At 46.2% G+C, this 16334-nt stretch overlaps 1 protein-coding gene across 1 annotated transcript in view; it reads right to left on the bottom strand.

Moving 5' to 3' along the window:
* Positions 1-1477: 1477 nt before the first annotated feature.
* Positions 1478-16334, bottom strand: part of LOC143961826 (phospholipid scramblase 3-like) — a 38028-nt gene continuing 23171 nt past the window's right edge. Inside the window, exons 6-8 of the mRNA XM_077471160.1 lie at positions 5678-5839; positions 5452-5580; positions 1478-1749 (exon numbers count right to left, since the gene is read on the bottom strand). Of these exons, the coding sequence (XP_077327286.1) occupies positions 1690-1749; positions 5452-5580; positions 5678-5839 (351 nt within the window). The 3' untranslated portion in view covers positions 1478-1689. The remainder of the gene's footprint in view (positions 1750-5451; positions 5581-5677; positions 5840-16334) is intronic.

Genomic DNA, 16334 nt, shown 5'->3' with positions numbered 1-16334 from the left:
TGGTTCGCTTACAGTCCTGTTTACACCTTGCTTTGGCTTTGCTTCAAAAATGATACCCCGTGTAGCTTTAGTGGTGCTTCAAAGTGTCTTCAAAGCCTCCATAGAAGTCTATGGCAACTGGACTTTTATGGCTGAAGCCCTACTTTCTATAAACCCCTCCCCCATTTCCTGTTCATCCAATAGAGACAAAATGAAAAACACAGCACTTACTGCTCATCAAAATTACCTTCTCCAGCCATACTATCACATATGAAATTTGTCCGAATATACCAATATGGAATAGCACTTAAGGTGTCCTAAATTATGCTTAACCCCTTCAGATTTGCGCTATAGCCGAATGATGGCTACAGCGCGGACCTACTTTGCCGGGAGGCCGTCAATAGACGTCCTCCACATTGCATGCTCCCGGCGCACGCGCTGTGATCACCGAATCAATGAGACTCGGGTGATCACAGGTCGGAGTAAGGGGCCGATCCCGGAACCCTTACCACGTGATCAGATGTCAACCAATGACAGCTGATCATGTGATGTAAACAGAAGATCGGTAATCGTTTTTTTTTTCTCCTCACGCTGAAAAAAAAAGCCGATCAGCGGCTTCTGTGCAAGGGACATCGGTCCCGAAGAGGAAGATGCACAGCCATCTCATCTGTGCCCCCACCAATGCTGCCTGCCAATGCCCACAGTGCCACAAATTAGTGCCCACCAGTGCACAACAGTGCCAGCAATCAGTGCCACCTATCAATGTCCACAAGTGCCACCTATCAATGTCCACCAGTGGTGCCTATCATTGTCACCTACCAGTGCCAATCAGTGACCATCATTGCCACCCATCAGTGCCCATCCCTGACACCCATCAGTGACCATCACTGCCACCTATCAGTGCTCATCAGTGCCAGCTATAAGTGACACCTATATCAGTGTCACCTATTAGTGCTCTTCATGGCACCCATCAGTGCCACCTCTCAGTGCCACCTCTCAGTGCCCACCAGTGCCACCTCATTAGTGCCCACCAATGCGCCTATCAGTGCCCATCAGTGCAGCCTCTTTGTGACCTCTTGGATGAGTCGTCGCTGCGCTCTTGGGGTAATTTTGGGCGGCCGGACAATCCTGGGAAGGTTCACCACTGTTTCATGTCTTCGCCATTTGTGGATAATGGCTCTCACTGTGGTTCGCTGGATTCCCAAAGCTTTGGAAATGGCTTTATAACCCTTTCCAGACTGATAGATCTCAATTACTTTCTTTCTCAATTGTTCCTGAATTTCTTTGGGTCTCGGCATGATGTGTAGCTTTTAAGGATCTTCTGGTGGACCTTACTGTGTCAAGCAGCTCCTATTTAAGTGATGCCTTGATTGTGAACAGGTGTGGCAATAATCAGGCCTGGGTGTGGCTAGAGAAATTGAACTCAGGTGTGGACAACCACAGTTATAGTATGTTTTAACAAGGGGGGCAATCACTTTTTCACACAGGGCCATGATGGTTTGGATTTTTTTTCACCTTTAATAATAAACACCTTCATTTACAAATTGCATTTTGTGTTTACTTGTGTTGTCCTTGACTATTGTTTAAATTGGTTTGATGTTCCGAAACACTTAAGTGTGACAAACATGCAAAGGAATAGGAAATGAGGAAGGGGGCAAACACTTTTTCACACCACTGTATGTATAGACATATACATTATGGCATTGGCCTTCAGTCCCTGCTCCTCGCTTTTTTTGCCACGTATTTCTTCTTACTAAGGATGAGATGGTCCTGGAAGAGAGTTAAGCAGAGTCAATAAGGAGCCCAACGGAGGGAAAAGCCTCTCTATATAATCACATGATATCTGCCGATGTGCATCCTTCGTCATTGTCTGTACTAAAGATCAGAGATTACTTCTATGGGAGGAGATAGGAAACATTATACTGGGGAAAATAAGAAAAGTGCTATGGGGTACACGTTATATGAGATGCAATAGGTCGTGGCTAGTGATGGGCCTAGGGTAATGATGGTGAACCTTGGCACCCCAGATGTTTTGGAACTACATTTCCCATGATGCTCGTGAACTCTGCAGTGTAGTTGATCATCATGAAAAAATGTAGTTCCAAAACATCTGGAGTGCCAAGGTATGCCATCACAGGCCTAGGGTAACCAAGTATCCCGGATTGCCTGGGACAGTCCCGCATTTTACAGGTCTGTCCTGGGTTCCGGGCACTTTCATTCCGGGACAATGCAGTGTCCGGGAATGAAAATTAAACAGCCTCTCCCCCCTTCCCAGGCCAATCCGATGTCCCAAAAGGCTGCCGCATCGCCGCTTTACTCGCTGACAGTGCTTGTCCTGCCAAGCCGAGACCTGTTTTACTTTGTTCCACCGCTAACTCTACACTGCCCGAACTGACTGCTAGGACCACCTGCCGCCTGGTGTCTAGCAACCAGTGACGTCACGTCACCGCAGAGCGAGGCCCCAGCATTCAGAGCAGAGGAGGAGGATTTAACTTCCTCCTCCGTGTCTAGTGCTTTGGCTCCACCCACCTCCTCTTCAATCTTCTCCGGTGGCATGCTCAGAGGGAAGGGAACCGGCAGGATTTGAGAGCAACTCCCAATAATCAGAGGTGAGGCCAGGCACCGGGGATGGATGGACCACCATGCGTGTCATGAGACACCGACTGTAGAGAGGTATGGCAGATAAGCTGGCAGCAGAGGACACCCTCAGAGGTATGGCAGGAGGAAACATCCTTAGATTTTAGGGGTTCCTGCTGGGACTTGTAGTCTTTCACTTTTGGGGGATGTGACCCCCCAAAAGTGAAGGACCACAGGTCCCAGCATGAATCCCTCAGAGCTGAAGATGTGACCTTCTCCCCCCCCCCCCAACTATGAAGGTCCACGTAGGAACCCGTGAAATCTATGGGGGTCACAAAAAAAGTATCAAAAATCATCTTTTTTTGGGAAGAGGGGGGGGGGGGGGGTGTCCCTGAATGGCAGTTTGGAAATGTGGCCACCCTAGATGGACTCGGACTTGATTGGCTTAGGTTTTGGCAAATCCTGTTACAAATCTGTCAGAGATCTTCTTAGTGGCAAAAGCTAATGGGGAACAGGGGGGGGGGGGGGGGGCAATGGCCAAGCCATGCATGGTTAGCTGGGCACTGCCATGGGGAACATGAACTAATCCCAATTTAGAAAAGAAATCCATACAATGGAGAGAGGGCCCTTTTAATTCTTTAAATTATACATTTGGGAGATGCCTTGAGGTTAAGTTTTGACGTGTAGTTGGGGGGTCAGTAAAAATGTGTGGTTGAGCTGCATTTTTAGTGCCTCCCCTAGCCTCCCCCTATTAAGCTGCAATGGCAGCAGATGGGGGAGTTTACATGCTGCCATCATGATGCTTTGCTTCGCACTCGGCCCAAATATACTAGAGACAAAAAGTGCAGGTAAGGGTTTTACTACAAGCAATAAAAGACCATAGAGGATACAGCATACCTCCAAACATTCGAACTTCAGAATAAGGAACACTGTGGGTGTGGCCAAGTGCTTAGCAGTGGGAGGGGCTTAAGGGTTGTGGCTAAACAAAACCCATTCTGATTCCATCCATTCCCCCAATCCCATCCCGGCTCCATCCATTCCCCCAATCCCATCCTGGCTCCAGCCATTCCCCCGATCCCATCCTGGCTCCAGCCATTCCCCCGATCCCATCCCGACTCCAGCCATTCCCTGGATCCCATCCCGGCTCCAGCCATTCCCCCGAACCCATCCTGCCTCCATCCATTTCCGATTCCATCACGGCTCCATCCATTCCCCTAATCACATCCCGGCTTCATCTATTCCCCCGAACCCATCCCTGCTCCATCCATTCCCCCAATCCCATCCCGGCTCCATCCATTCCCCCAATCCCATCCCGGCTCCAGCCATTCCCCTGATCCCATCCTGGCTCCAGCCATTCCCCCGATCCCATCCTGCCTCCAGCCATTCCCCAATCCCATCCCGCCTCCATCCATTTCCGATTCCATCACGGCTCCATCCATTCCCCTAATCCCATCCCGGCTTCATCTATTCCCCCGAACCCATCCCTGCTCCATCCATTCTCCCGATCCCATCCTGGCACTATCAATTCCCCCGATCCCATCCCGGCTCCAGCCATTCCCCTGATCCCATCCCGGCTCCAGCCATTCCCCCGATCCCATCCTGCCTCCAGCCATTCCCCAATCCCATCCCGCCTCCATCCATTTCCGATTCCATCACGGCTCCATCCATTCCCCTAATCCCATCCCGGCTTCATCTATTACCCCAAACCCATCCCTGCTCCATCCATTCTCCCGATCCCATCCTGGCACTATCAATTCCCCCGATCCCATCCCGGCTCCATCCATTTCCCCTGATCCCCTCCCCGGCTCTATCCACCACCCCGATTAAATCCAGGCTCCATCCACCACCACGATCAAATCCTGGTTCTATCAATTCCCCCAATTCTATCCCAGGTCCATCCAGTCCCCTGATCCCATTCCGGCTCCATCCCTTCCAAACCAATCCCATTCAGGATCTATTCTATCCTATTCTATCCTATCTATCCCTAACTTCCCCATGCCTCAACTGCGTTCTGGCAGAGGGGCGTGCTGCTCCCTGCCTGTACAGGAAAACACAGGAGGAGGAGGAAGGGAGGGTTCAGTGCACTCCGATCTGCACTGTGTGTCAGAGGCAGCCAGGGAGAGATGCCTGCTGCCATGCAAAGACAGTGTAGCTGGAGGCATGCAGAAACCAAGACACCCCGCACACGCCACGGGTGTTTCAGGAATCAGCCCTGATTTGCCGGGACCCCGGGACATGGATAAAATTCCGAGACGGTCCCGGTGAATCAGGGACAGTTGGGAGGTATGGGTACAGCAATGTAGAATTGGCCAGAAGCAGAACAAGGCCCTTTTTATACTGAGGGGGCTGGTTTATACTAAAGCCCCAGCATTGGCCCTTCTTGGTTTAAAGCAGGGGTCCCCACACTATGGCCCAAGAGTCACATTTGTCCTGCTTATAAGATTTTACTCAGTCTACAGCAACTCTAATGTGAGGGGGGGGGGGGGGAATTCTGATGTGAAGGGGACTTCTAATGTGAAAGGGAGCACTCTGATGTGATGGGGGGGCTTCTGATTTGAAAGGGAGATCTAATGTGTAAAGGGGACACTGATGGAAGGGGGGCATGCTTATCTGGGGGTGTGATCAGGGTGGGGGTATCTTCGGGGTGTGAGCAGAGGGGAGGTGGTATCAGGGGGTATGATCACGGTGGGGGATATCTACATTTTCACTGGTTAAGGGGACACAAATACTTGCCTTGCCCCAGGTGCTTGCTGAAAACCCAGGCTACGCCACTGGTCCCTATCTCTAAAGGAGTATGAGCCCAATGTAACCAGAGCTTTAGATGTCATCATTGAACAGGACATTCTGCTAACCCTGGTTGCCTCGTCATGTGAGCAATGACATCAGTGCACTCACCAGGTACATGGCGGCACCCAGGAGGGTGGCTTTTATAGTCACATCCAGATCCAGTGGAAATGAGACGACATAATTGCCGCTCTCCATCCGCATCACCCCGACAACATGCTGCTCATCCCGAGACTTCACCTGAGAACGAGACAGAAAGGTCACGTGAAATGGGTTAGGGCTGGTTGATAACCCCCCCACCAACCTATTCTACCCCCGCAGGGGCCGGCTGTTTTACCTCAAAGGTGGAGTTTCCAAAGATGCTGGTCTGTAAGCTTGGCCCCAGAATAAGCAGAACGACCTCTTGGCTGGCGTTCATGACGGACAGGTGGGTCACCATGTTGTTCCAGTGCAGCTTCACCAATCCAATTGGATGCGCAGGAGGACACTGAATCTCCACCTGTAATAGGAGACACAGTCATCTCACCTCCACAGTCCATCTTCAGATACACTCCATAGCTGAATGTTTCTGAATACCTGACCATTTGGAATGAGTAGAGCCAGGCAAAGTTGAGTTCACTGAGCGATAGGAGAACCTGGGGGAAGGTCTAAGAACCCTGAACATAACGCTGGACCTCACTGAAATCTACGGTAAGTGGGCCTTGGGTTTTTCCAGTCTTTTTCAAGGCTAATTTGTGAGCATTTGGTAAAAAGAGACATCAGTAGACTAGTCACCACCCTGGGGACGTCTAACAATGCACAGCAATTTGTAATGGATTGTTCTGCGGGGAGAAGACCTTTAAAGGTTGCTTCGCCCCTTTGTTTGAAAATCGTTTGCATAATACCCTTGGCCAGGATTGATCTTCAAGATTCACCTCCCATTGACTTCAATGGCATTCAGAATTTGCAGTAGGTGGGTTTGATGAACCTAAATAAGACCCAAGAACATTTACACATCTCTACACGTAAGTAGTCTCTGACAGTCTCATGTTACATGTAAGCAGTCTCTGATAGTCTCATATTACATGTGAGTAGAGATGAGCCAACAAGTCGGCCCAAAACCTAGGTTTGGACCCAACTTTGACTGTTGGGGACATTCAAACAAATGCTTAAACCTTTGCCCATTCAGTCCCTTGTTCCACAGATTCATTTATAAAACCAGTATTTCTACAGCTTCCATGTATGACAGCATCTCATCATCACTGATTGGTAAGAAAGTCCCTGGGGACCACTGACGTCACAGGGAATCCCTGTACATGTAACCAAAAGGATGGGGACTGCCCAAATATGGCCGTTGGCCATCATGGCCATCAATGATGTCACCAACATTTCTACGCCTCCCCTTATATATTAGCTCGGGGAGTAACATCAGTCGTGTGCACCGAGTCATTGTTTTTCTTTTCCTGTGTTCGATAGGCATCATGATTGACGATCGACTTACAATTAAAGACATTTTTTGGGGGATTTTCTTTTTATTTAAATAAAGTATTGTCAAACATTTTGGTGTTTTTATATCCAGGTTCCAAGTTTTTTTTTTTTTTTTTTTTTGTGAAGGAGTAGGGGTATTATATACCTCATACTCATTCATGTAGGAGAGGGGTGGTATATGGGGAGCCCCCCTATTATTAAAGGGGGCTTCCAGATTCTTATAAGATCCCACAACCAATGGCCAGGGTTGTAGGGGAAGAGGCCCTTGTCCTCATCAACATAATGACAAGGGCCTTTGCTCCTGCCAGTGGCAAGGCACCTCCAACTCCTACTCCGACTATGCAAATCCCCTCTACCTAGTACTTCTCAAATACCAAATTTCACGTTTACAAGTCGTTCAGAACACAGCAGCCAGACTGGTAATCAAAAAAAACACTGGGAATCAATTACCCCGTCCCTGAGGACTCTACATTGGCTAGCCGCGAAGGACCGGATTACATTTAAGACCCTCTGCTTCACTCACAAATCGACACAAGGTGAGCCCCGCAATACCTCTGCGACAAAATAAAGCACTACACCCTAGGTTGCTCCCTCCAGTCAACTAACCAGAACTTCCTCCACATCCCCAAGACCCGTTATAAATCAAAAGGCGAACAAAGGTTCGCGGTCCGAGGACCACGGCTATGGAACGCTCTACCCGTGGACATCCGCTTGAAAGAAAACCATCTGGCCTCAAGACCCATCACTTCTGAAGACCCAGATGGACACTGTTTGGCAAAAACGGCTTGAGGCAATTTAGTTTGCATATGTAGCGCTATACAAGTTACTCATTCATATATATATATATATATATATATATATATATATATATATATATATATGTATATATATATATATATATATATATATATATATATATATGGGCTGTGAAAATGAAAGATTAATTCCTCGATTAATCGTTAATTTTTTTGATCGATCAAAATTCTTTTGACCGGTACTCACCTCTCCGCCGACTTCCCAGGTCTTCAGGGAGTTCCGCCGGAGATCCGGTGACATCACCAGACTCCTTCCCCAAATGCCTCTGTCTGCTAACGAAGGGAAAGGGGGAGGAGCCTGGTGACGTTGAAGTTTCTGATTGAACGTAACGTGTACGGGGGAGGAGCTCTGCATGACGCCCCCCGCTGCTGCCCTACGGAACTAACACGATTGTCGGCTTTACATGCCGTGTTTTTATCATCTTTATGTGAGTAGTTTGTGTTTGAACACAAAAATTAAATCGTATTCTTAAGCGGTGAGCACTTTGATCTTTTCTTTCTACCCACGACCTGAGATTGTGAGAGAAGTTTATGGTCCGTGTCAACCCTTTTGATGCCCGCATGCATGACCACCTGTTTGCACAGGGGTCCATGCCATAAGGTGAGAGTGATTCGTTAGACCGGAGGTGGAGGGATTGTCACACTACTGTGGAAAAAAAAAATTACTTACGTCAGTGCTATAGTTTGAATTTAAAACGTTTGTGTGAACTGTGAAGTTAAGTCATGGATTGTGAAAACTAAGTAGTGTCAGGTGATTGTATATAGTGTATACCACATTTACCACTGACTAATGCAGAGTTGCAATGCAAGGAGATCAGCTAAAAGTAGTTTGGATCTGTATGTGCGTTATAATTAATCGAAATTAGTCGATTAATCGATTAAAAAAAAAATCTATTAATCGAACACAAAATTTTTGATCAGTAACAGCCCTAATATATATATATATATATATATATATATATATATATATATATATATATATATATATATATATATATATATATATACACACACACACATATATATGTACTATAAAATGCATAAATGTGGAGGAATGGAGGAACCTGTGAGCAGGTGACTATATACTGTATATACACTCACCTACCACTTTATTAGGTACAGCTTTTTAATTGCTTGGTAACACAAATTGCTAATCAGCCAATCACATGGCAGGAACTCAATGCATTTAGGCATGTAGACGTGGTAAAGAAGACTTGATGAGGTTCAAACCGAGCATCAGAATGGGGAAGAAAAGGGATGTACAGTGGTGTGAAAAAGTGTTTGCCCCCTTCCTCATTTCCTGTTCCTTTGCATGTTTGTCACACTTAAGTGTTTCGGAACATCAAACCAATTTAAACAATAGTCAAGGACAACACAAGTAAACACAAAATGCAATTTGTAAATGAAGGTGTTTATTATTAAAGGTGAAAAAAAATCCAAACCATCATGGCCCTGTGTGAAAAAGTGATTGCCCCCTAAACCTAATAACTGGTTGGGCCACCCTTAGCAGCAACAACTGCAACCAAGCGTTTGCGATAACGTGCAATGAGGCTTTTACAGCATCCTGGAGGAATTTTGGCCCACTCATCTTTGCAGAATTGTCCTAATTCAGTTACATTAGAGGGTTTTCGAGCATGAACGGCCTTTTTAAGGTCATACCACAACATCTCAATAGGATTCAGGTCAGGACTTTGGCTAGGCCACTCCAAAGTCTTCATTTTGTTTTTCTTCAGCCATTCGGTGGTGGACTTGCTGGTGTGTTTAGGATCATTGTCCTGCTGCAGAACCCAAGTTGGTTTCAGCTTGAATACATGAACAGATGGTCGGACATTCTCCTTCAGGATCTCTTGGTAGACAGCAGAATTCATAGTTCCTTTTATCACGGCAAGTCTTCCAGGTCCTGAAGCAGCAAAACAGCCCCAGACCATCACACTACCACCACCATATTTTACTGTTGGTATAATGTTCTTTTTATGAAATGCAGTGTTCCTTCTACGCCAGATATACTTGGACACACACCTTCCAAAGAGTTCCACTTTTGTCTCATCGGTCCACAGAATGTTGTCCCAAAAGTCTTGGGGATCATCAAGATGTGTTGTGGAGAAATTGAGACGAGCTTTGATGTTCTTTTTGCTTAGCAGTGGTTTTCTCCTTGGAACTCTGCCATGCAGGCCATTTTTGGCCAGTCTTTTCCTGATGGTGGAGGCATGAACGCTGACCTTAACTGAGGCAAGTGAGGCCTGCAGTTCCTTGGACGTTGTTGTGGGGTCTTTTGTGACCTCTTGGATGAGTCGTCGCTGCGCTCTTGGGGTAATTTTGGGCGGCCGGCCACTCCTGGGAAGGTTCACCACTGTTCCATGTCTTCGCCATTTGTGGATAATGGCTCTCACTGTGGTTCGCTGGATTCCCAAAGCTTTGGAAATGGCTTTATAACCCTTTCCAGACTGATAGATCTCAATTACTTTCTTTCTCAATTGTTCCTGAATTTCTTTGGGTCTCGGCATGATGTGTAGCTTTTAAGGATATTCTGGTGGACCTTACTGTGTCAAGCAGCTCCTATTTAAGTGATGCCTTGATTGTGAACAGGTGTGGCAATAATCAGGCCTGGGTGTGGCTAGAGAAATTGAACTCAGGTGTGGACAACCACAGTTATAGTATGTTTTAACAAGGGGGGCAATCACTTTTTCACGCATGGCCATGATGGTTTGGATTTTTTTTCACCTTTAATAATAAACACCTTCATTTACAAATTGCATTTTGTGTTTACTTGTGTTGTCCTTGACTATTGTTTAAATTGGTTTGATGTTCCGAAACACTTAAGTGTGACAAACATGCAAAGGAACAGGAAATGAGGAAGGGGGCAAACACTTTTTCACACCACTGTAAGTGACTTTGAATGTGGCATGGGTTGTTGGTGCCAGACGGGCTGGTCTGAGTATTTCTGGGATTTTCACGCACAACCATCTCTCGGGTTTACCGATTTCAGCCAGTATAAATCTGCCCTCCAAAAATACAATTCCAGCCTCCTCACTGCCAAGCAGACCTATTTTTATCACTCTCATTAACAACTTATCATCCCATCCCCGTTAACTCTTCTCCTCTACCTTCATCTCTCTACTTCACCCTCCACCGACTCCGCCCACCAACTCACTCACTGCCCAGGAGATCGTCAATCACTTCAAACAGAAGATTGATACAATTCGCGAGGAGATCTCTACTGTTCAGATACCCTCCACGCCTTACACTACATGCCTACGAATACAATCATTACTTCCCTCTTTCAACCTCACCACTATAGACAAGGTTGCTAAACTACTTGCCAAAGGGCCATCTAACCACCTGAACCCTCGCAAATGTTACGTTCACCCTCTGGTTCTATTATACACTCTCCAACCCTCATCTTGAATCTCTCCCTCTCTTCTGGCATCTTCCCCAAATCTCTAAAACATGCTCTAGTCACCCCCCATACCTCAAAAGCCCTCACTGGACCCATCCAATCTTAAGAACCTACCTTAACAATCTCCTTGCTCCCGTTTTTATCCAAACGTCCTTGAACGCCTGGTCTACAACCGACTGAGCGTCCACCTTGCCGAGAATAGCCTTCTTGATCCCCTTCAGTCTGGATTTCGTCCTCAACACTGCCCAGAAACTGCTCTCCTAAAACTAACAAATGATCTACTGACAGCCAAAACCAATGGGCACTATTCTGTACTTCTATTCCTGGACCTTTCTGTTGCCTTTGTTACGGTTGGCCACCCCCTCCTCCAAAAAAAAAACTCTACACCTTTGGTCTCCATGATTGTACTTTTCGCTGGTTCTCTTCCTACTTATCCAACCGCACATTTAATGTTATTTAGAATTCTGCTTCCTCCTCTCCTCCTCCATTTTCTGTTGGGGTCCTCCAAGGTTCTGTTCTTGGACCGCTCCTATTTTCAATCTACACCTCCTACCTGGGTCATCCGATAGCCTCCCATGGCTTCCAATACCACCTCTACTCTGAGGACACCCAAATCTATTTCTCCGCCCCTCAGCTCACTCCTTCTATCTCCTCACGTATCACTAATTTACTATCAGATATATCAGTCTGGATGTCACACCACTTCCTCAAACTCAATCTATCCAAAATGTAACTTATCATTTTTCCCCTGATCTCTCTGTCAAACTCGGTGGCATAACTATAAGCTCATCCCCACATGTCAAGGTCCTGGACTCAGGACCGTTTTTAAGACAGGGCAAAAGGGGCAGCTGCCCTGGGCCCCATCATTGTTGTGGGGCCCAGAGCAGCTGCCTCATACTTGCCAACTATCCCAGTTTAAATTCCCTTATCCCTTGAGGTTTAGTCCCGTGCTGTGTCACGATATCTCAGTGTAAAGTTCTATTGCTGCTGCCCAGCTGTGCCCTTTTGCCATGTACAGATAATTCACCTGCAGACCCTGTGTTTACATGTAAATAACCTGAATTCATATGTAAATAGAGGCGGAATTTATGTGTATATCATGTCCCCCTGAGGTCATATCCACCATCGCTTCTGCTGAATGCTGCCCACTGGGGAGGTAAAGGAGCATGTTTGAAAGTCCTGCCTACAACTGTGCTCATTAAGCCTAATATCAGCATGTTCTGCAAAGGTAAGCAAATTGGAGGTGGAACCTGTCTTTAAAATAACATGGTGCCACAGCACCCTTCATTTTGTTGCCTATGAACAGTCATTGAGTGATAAGGATATGCAGTAACCTCTAGGAACCAATCAGTGAGCAATAATAATGTGTAGTAACCTCTAACAACCAATCAGTGAGCAGTATTGATGTATAGTAATCTCTAGAAACCAATCAACAAGCAGAAGTCATGTGCTGTAACCTCTAGAAAATAAACATTGAGACAAAATGTGTGCTGTAACCTCTAGCAGCCAGTCAGTGAGCGGTAATGATACACTTTAACCTCTGGCAACCAAACGCAATTGCTGCCTGATCTGATTCAGTAAACTGATTTTGCGTCTAGCTGTTATTTATTGTAGGTTTCAGAGCATGTGGAGAGTGAAATTGCATGGGGGGGGGCAAGAAAATGTTTGCCCAGGGTCCAGTCAATATTAAAGACAGCCTTGCCTGGACTCCGAACTCTCCTTTAAGCCCCCACGTCCAATCACTGTCCAAATCTTGCCGCCTCAACATCTCCAAAATACCCCCCTTTCTAACCAATGACACAACAAAGCTCTTAATTCACTCGCTGGTCATCTCCCGCCTCGACTACTGCAACTCCCTTCTCATTGGCTTACCTCTACATAGTCTATCACCTCTTCAATCCACCACGAATGCTGCTGCCAGACTCATCCACCTTACCGATCGCTCTGTGTCTGCTACTCCTCTCTGCCAATCCCTCCACTGGCTACCGCTCACCCAATGATCCCAGGTATGCGGAATACTGTCTCTGACCACACCTTGAAGCAGATTGTCTACAGCAGCAGAAGACCACACCGGTGCCACTCCTGTCAGCTAAGAACAGGAAACTGAGGCCACAATTCTCATAGGCTCGCCAAAATTGAACAATAGAAGATTGGAAAAAGGTTGCCTGGTCTGATGAGTCTTAATTTCAGTTGCAACATTCAGATGGTGGGGTCAGAATTTGGCGCACGGATCTATCCTGCATTGTATCACCGGTTAAGGCTGGTGGTAGGGGGTGTAATGGTGTGGGGGGATATTTCCTCGGCACACTATGGGCCCCTTAGTACCAATTAAGCATGGTTTAAACACTACGGCCTACCTGAGTATTGTTGCTGACCATGTCCATCCCTTTATGACTACAGTGTCCCCATCTTCTGATGGCTCCTTCCAGCAGGATAATGCACCATGTCACAAAGCTCCAATCATCTCACCACTGGACAATGAGGTCCCTGTCCTCCAATGGCCTCCACACTCACCACATCTCATCCAATAGAGCACCCTTGGGGTGTGGTGGAATGGGAGATTGGTATCATGAGGGCTGGTTCACACAGGGGTGACTCAGATCCGACTTCAGGTTGCCTCAAGTCGCGCTACATGTAAAAATCAATGTAAGTGAATGAGAGCCGTCTTAATGCACACTACTGAAGTCGCTCCGACTTCAGAAAAGGTTCCTGTACTACTTGTATCCGACTTCTAGGCAACTGGTACCCATTGATTTCAATGGAAGTATCCTAAATGTGCAGTCAACAAATTTGCAGCAACTGCATGATGGTTTTATGTCACTATGGAGCAAAATCTCTGAGGAACGTTTCCAACACCTTGTTGCATCTATGCCACCAAGAATGAAGGCAAAAGAGGGTCCAACCTGGTACTAGCATTAATGTCTAAACCGCTGTCAACAAAAGCGAGTACACCCCTAAGGGAAAATGTCCAAATTGTGCCCAAAGTGTCAATATTTTGTGTGGCCACCATTATGTTCCACCAGAGCTTCACAGGTTGCCACTGGAGTCCTCTTCTACTCCTCCATGATGACATCACAGAGCTGGTGGATGTTGGAGACCTTGCGCTCCTCCACCTTCTGTTTGAGAATGTCCCACAGATGATCAATAGGGTTTAGGTCTGGAGACATGCTTGGCCAGTCCATCACCTTTACCTTCAGCTTCTTTAGCAAGGCAGTGGTCGTCTTGGAGGTGTGTTTGGGGTGGTTATCATGTTGGAATACTGCCCTGCGGTCCAGTCTCTGAAGGGAGGGGATCATGCTCTGCTTCAGTATGTCACAGTACATGTTGGCATTCATGGTTCCCTCAATGATCTGTAGCTCCCCAGTGCCGGCAGCACTCATGCAGCCCCAGAAGATGACACTCCCACCACCATGCCTGACTATAGACAAGACACACTTGTCTTTGTCCTCCTCTCCTGGTTGCCCCCACACACGCTTGTCACCATCTGACACCAAATACGTTTATCTTGGTCTCATCAGACCACAGGACATGGTTCCAGTAATCCATGTCCTTAGACTGCTTGTTTTCAGCAAACTGTTTGTGGTCTTTCTTGTGCATCATCTTTAGAAGAGGCTTCCCTCTGGGATGACAGCCATGCAGACCAATTTGATGCAGTGTACGGCGTATGGTCTGAGCACTGACAGGCTGACCCCCCACCCCTACAACCTCTGCAGCAATACTGGCAGCACTCATACGTCTATTTCCCAAAGACAACCTCTGGATAGGACCCTGTGCACGTGACCTCAACTTCTTTGGTGGGCAATGGAGAGGCCTGTTCTGAGGGGAACCTGTCCTGTTATACCGCTGTATGGTCTTGTCCACCATGCTGCAGCTCAGTTTCGGGGTCTTGGCAATCTTCTTATAGCCTAGGCCATCTTTATGTAGAGCAACAATTCTTTTTTTCAGATCCTCAGAGAGTTATTTGCCATGAGGTGCCATGGTGAACTTCCAGTGACCAGTATGAGAGAGTGAGAGCGATAACACCAAATTTAACACACCTGCTCCCCATTCACACCTGAGACCTTGTAACATTAAAAAGAGTCACATGACACCGGGGGAGGGAAAAAGGGCTAATTGGGCCCAATTTGGACATTTTCACTTAGGGGTGTACTGACTTTTGTTGCCAGCGGTTTAGACATTAATGGGTGTGTGTTGAGTTATTTTGAGGGGACAGGAAATTGACACTGTTATACAAGCTGTACACTCACTACTTTACATTGTAGACAAGTGTCATTTCTTCAGTGTTGTCACATGAAAAGATAGAATATTCACAAAAATGGGAGGGGTGTACTCACTTTTGTTAGATACTGTATATATATATATATATATATATATATATATATATATATATATATATATATATATATATAGAGAGAGAGAGAGAGAGAGAGAGCGAGAGAGCGAGAGAGAGAGAGATATTATACTGTACTATACAGTGCATCCACATGTACACCAGGGGGCACATGTGAGAAGGTGACTCTACACTGTATATGACCACACACACATATATATATACTGTATACTATACTATACTATACTACTACTACATACCTCCCAACATGTTGCAATAGGAACGAGGGACACATATCAGCAAAAGTATTTAGGCATAGGACACTCCCCCTGTCACGCCCCCTTAAAGGACAATTATACAAAAAAGTTATTAGTTAAACCGACAAGTGTTTTCTTTTTTGTTTGTTTTTTTTTTACCACTACTATTCCTTTATATTGGCTTTTGAAATTCACAAATGCAGAAAATTATAAATCAGATGAAAGGTTTAGCACTAGGAAACACTTTTTGAGAGATAAAAAGTGCATTTTATATACATCTATATAGATCAGACCAAAATGAGGGACAAATGAGGAGGAAAGAGGGACAGCGGGACATTGCTCCAAATCAGGGACAGTCCCTTGAAATCCGGGACAGTTGGGATACTGTATAGTATACAGTACATACATATCTCCACCAAGGGGCACATGTGAGAAGGGCACTCTACACTGAAGATATATGTATACCATACTATACAATGCATACATATCTCCACCAGGGGGCACATGTGAGAAGGGGACTCCGCACTGAAGATATATGTATACTATACTATACAATACATACATATCTCCACCAGGGGGCACACGTGAGAAGGGGACTCCGCACTGAAGATATATGTATTCTATACTATACAATGCATACATATCTCCACCAGGGGGCACATGTGAGAAGGGGACTCCACACTGAAGATATATGTATTCTATACTATACAATGCATACATATCTCCAC

This window comes from Lithobates pipiens, unplaced genomic scaffold (genome assembly GCF_037356315.1).
Source record: "Lithobates pipiens isolate NorthernLeopardFrog02 unplaced genomic scaffold, aLitPip1_a1.2 Scaffold_8, whole genome shotgun sequence".
Lineage (NCBI taxonomy): Eukaryota > Metazoa > Chordata > Amphibia > Anura > Ranidae > Lithobates > Lithobates pipiens.
Note: the sequence above shows the minus strand (reverse complement) of the source record. Positions and strands in the feature narration are given on the sequence as shown.